The sequence below is a fragment of the Pinus tabuliformis genome, chromosome 8, assembly GCF_031772625.1.
Source record: "Pinus tabuliformis cultivar Carrire ecotype Pingquan chromosome 8, CPIR1, whole genome shotgun sequence".
NCBI lineage: Eukaryota > Viridiplantae > Streptophyta > Pinopsida > Pinales > Pinaceae > Pinus > Pinus tabuliformis.
In genome coordinates this window covers 295,774,105-295,778,523 of record NC_142294.1, presented here as the reverse complement: position 1 = coordinate 295,778,523, position 4,419 = coordinate 295,774,105, and the positions used below count along the sequence as shown (strand labels likewise).

The 4,419-nt window shown below is 39.8% G+C and overlaps 1 protein-coding gene across 1 annotated transcript; it reads left to right on the top strand.

Moving 5' to 3' along the window:
* Positions 1-3,435: 3,435 nt before the first annotated feature.
* Positions 3,436-3,942, top strand: LOC149235288 (uncharacterized). Its single transcript, XM_089368505.1, has one exon. The coding sequence runs from the start codon at positions 3,436-3,438 to the stop codon at positions 3,940-3,942; it is 507 nt and encodes a 168-aa protein (XP_089224631.1).
* Positions 3,943-4,419: the final 477 nt, after the last annotated feature.

The window sequence follows — 4,419 nt, the reverse complement described above, 5'->3', positions numbered from 1 at the left end:
TGACCTGGGTTGGAAGGGTTGAAACACCTTCGCGTTGAAGATCACGATGCCATGAGGGTAGGTCCCAAAGTTGGGTCGCTCATGAGGACTTTACCGGGGGGCGCGCATCAAGGCGGATCCCTTGATCCCCGACACCATTAGTCTCACTATAGCAGGAAACATAAGAGATGATAGCAGTCTATGACGTTGCACTATACTTTCCCCTCGTAGTCACTGGATGCTTGAAGGGCAAGTGGTGTGGCACCCTTGGAACTTCAGGGAAATTCTTGAAGGGCACGACTAACTTGGCACCCTTGGCATCACAAATAAACGGATAGGTGTGGCACCCTTGGAGCTTCTAGGGAAGTTCTTTAAGGGCACAACCAAACTTGGCACCCTAGAATCTTTAAAATAAGTAATAATAAATAAATATAAGCAAGGAATGAAAGCAAGGTATATTTACACCAAGGGTAAATGATGATTAGAAACCAATGTAATTAAACAAAAAATATATAAAAAAAAAAAATATAAAAAAAAAAACTTGGAATAAGGAGGGTCATAGGAAGAATTAAAATAGAATACCTTAAAAACTCTATCCTTCCCACGTTGGAAAGTACTAGGAAAATTATGTGGTTTAATTGGGAAAAAGGGGCAAGACAAACATAATTGTAAGGATAAAGATTAATCCTAAACTAAATTAAACCTACTTAAGAAAAGAGGAAAGTGAATTAAAATGAGAATAATAAATTAAATTTAGAGAAATGTAGAGAAGCTCCATGTGTCAACAACCAACATAAGAATATCCATCTAGGAGATAACCTGAGTTAAATTAGGGAGTAGATTGGGGATAAAATATTGACTCATTAATTGACTTCAAGTAATGAACACAAATTAAGGAATAAAAAGGGGGAATAAAGATACAACTAGGAGAAGAAATTGGAATCTTGTTGAGGTGAGGAAAATATTAGATTTAAATAAAAATTTAAGTAAATAATCTTGGGAGACCCTTGATGTGAGAATGACACATGGGTGGGTGAATAATCAAGCTATTAAATCATAAAAAAATAATTAATTATGCATGACATGACAAGTGTCACCTATGAGGACTTCTATAAAAGAAGGGGCAAGCCATGGGAGAAAGGACTTTTTGGGAACCCTATTGTTTGATGGATGAGATGTTGTTAGAGCAGTGATTACGAAGCTATGGTGAGTTTGGTGAGGTAGAGGATTTAGAGAGGGGACTCTTGAGCCAAGATGTGCTCTCCTCTACTAGCTAGTGCTTGTCTCCATTGTACAACCCCATTGCAGCTCGGGGGTCCGCAGGGAAGAAGAGGTCCCAAGGAGTAGGCTGGGAGGTTAGCCGGTGAGTCTTCGTATCCGAATCAAGTGCGTCATCATTTACTCGTGGCAGTGACCAGCGACAAGGGAATACCAGCAACAGCAGAGAAAGTGGAGTCTCGCCTTCTGGTGAACGGTACATATGTATTTAATGACTATCGATATTAGTAAAAGTATGATTTGTTATGATATGTCCTGAATGAGTGACGAGAATGTGTGTGCAAAAAAAAAAAAAAAAAATGAATTTCAATGCGTTGTTGTTATGGTTGTATTTGCGGTTTATATATATATATATATAGATATATAAAGTAAATAAATTTGACTTGAGTTTTCAGTAACAGCTAAAATGATTGGAAAGTCGGTTTTATATCAGTACTATTTAAATTTCTAAAGGCAAGTTGTGAAATGAAGATTAGGAAGGTAAATATGTTACGAGTGATAAGGAAATTTTCTTCATGGAGTATTTATCAAAATTCGGGAAGTTTGAGAATTTTAATTTAGCAATTCTCAAATTTTCCGTATCTCATTAATAGATTTTAGTTTATTTTGTTTTTGATTGGTTTTTACTTATATATAAAAAAAAAAATCGTATAAAACTGTGGCAGGTGAACCATGGTTAGGAGAGGTACTAGAAGGAGTGGGGCAGCTAAAGGGCACAACATGGCGCCACCACAACAACCAACTCCTACCACCCCACCTAATGAGGGGGAAAACATCTCCAAACAGGAGCAGATACCGGCGGGAGAAGTGTTGAACTTAATGAGATCATTCCAACACATGTCTAAGGCATTAATAAACCGTTTGGAACGGGAGCATGGAGGACAGATCATACATAATGAAACACCCCAAAGCACCACCAGAAATGATGTACGTCGAGACTTGGAAAAGGCAAAATTTCCAGAGTTTTGGGGTTCCACTGATGGTCAATCTACAGAGGCATGGTTGGAAAGCATGGCTATGTGTTTCACCCTTAGAGATTACACCTCAAACATGAAGGCCAAGATGGGTATATTCAAGCTAAAGGGAAACACACTTCTTTGGTGGAAAACATTATTAACCCAGTTGGGGATGGACATATCAGAAGTAACTTGGGAACTATTTGAAGAAAAATTTAGAGAGTGTTACCTGTCAGAAGAGTTCCTTGAGAGAGAACTAAATGAATTCAATTCATTAAAGCAAGGGAGTCGCTACCTACCATAGTATGAGGCACGATTCATGGAATTACTTCGTTATGCCCCTCACTTAAACACATAAAATCTCAAAGTTAAAAAAATTGTGTATGGATTAAATGTTGGCATTCATAACAAGGTTAGAATCTTAATGCCATGCACCTTGCACGAGGCAGTTCAGCGAGAAATCATTGCAGAGGAAGAGATCATGAGCAGTGCACATAGTAAGTCATCAAGGCCCACAGAATCAGGAGTACCAGGTAGAATCAGTGTGGAACGTGGAAATTTAAGAGGGGGTCCTGTGCTAAATCATCAAAGGTGGTCAGGAAGAAATCAAAGAACACCATATAGGCATCCAACTCAGCATTCGTGCAGGGCACCGCAACAAACTCGTCAACAACAACTGCACCAGCATATGCGACAACACCAAGCCACACTACCTCAGCACTGATCTTCTTTCCAGCAAATTTCTAGACCAACTCACAGTTCAGTTGGTAGTAGGAGCCAAGTCCCTAGGAAGGGGTGTTGGAATTGTGGGGGTCCGCACTACGAGAGGGATTGCCCTCAAAAGTCATGTAATATCAACTCAACTAAGAATGCAACTACGGTGGGGGATCTGGGGAAGGCTCATCGCATCCATGCAACGGTGAACAATCGCCAGGTCGAACACCAGTCCACTGTGTTAGAAACCTCAGGTAATATTGATGGTATGAGTTTTTTCATTTTAATAGATCTAGGGGCTACTGATTCATTTATTTCTATAAATGCATTATCAAAGATTAAACATATAGAAACTCCTCAATATGATTTTAAACATGTAGAAATGGCATGCGGTATGAAAAGAACTGTAGGAAAAATGGTAAGGGATTGTGAGGTGGACCTGGGTATATGTAAGACCAAGATGTCCCTGTACTAGGCAATTCTAGGAGTTTATGATGTAGTTATAGGAATGGATTGGTTGGAGCGGCATGAGGCACTCCTGGATTGCAAGGACAAGATTCTACATTTCACGGACGATGATGGTCAACGAAAATCATTAAGGGGAAAGAACCGAAGGGTGTCCTTGAGATTCATCTCCTCCTTGCAACTAATGAAATTCAGGCGAAAGGGGTGTCAATTGTTCTCAGTGGCCACTCTAAACGAAAAGAGTGACTCTGAAGGTCTTGATAAACACCCAATTCTTGTTGAATTTAAGGATGTATTTCTCGAAGAACTACCCGGGCTACCCCCAAGGAGGGAAATTGATTTCACCATCGACCTTAAACCAGGCGCGGAGCCTATTGCAAAGACACCCTATCGGATGTCGGCTCCAGAGCTAAAGGAATTGCAGTTCCAATTAAAGGAACTACTAGACTTGGGGTTCATACGACCTAGCACATCTCCATGGGGAGCCCCAGTGATTTTTGTTAAAAAAAGGATGGGTCTTGGCGACTATGCATCGATTACCGCCAGTTGAATAAAGTGACTATAAACAATCAATACCCTTTGCCTAGGATAGATGACTTATTTGATCAAATGAAAGGGGCAACAGTGTTTTCAAAAATAGATCTGAGGTCGGGATATCATCAGTTGAGAAGCAAAGAAGAAGACATTTCGAAGACAACCTTTAAAACAAGGTTTGGGCATTATGAATTTGTAGTCTTACCCTTTGGACTAACAAATGCCCCAGGTGTTTTCATGAGTTTGATGAACGGAATATTTCGGGATTACTTAGACAAGTTTGTACAAGTCTTTATCGATGACATTTTGATCTACTCAAAGACCCCAGAAGAACATGATGAACACTTGAGGATAGTTCTTCATTGTCTTAGAGAAAACAAATTGTACGGGAAGTTGTCAAAGTGTTCCTTTTATCAAACCAAGATTCATTATCTTGGACACATTATCTCTGGGGAGGGTATTGCAGTAGACCTAGTAAAGATCGAGGCCATCA

Coding starts and splice junctions, on each gene's coding strand:
- LOC149235288 (XM_089368505.1), top strand. CDS start 3,436: ATGGATTGGTTGGAGCGGCATGAGGCACTCCTGGATTGCAAGGACAAG.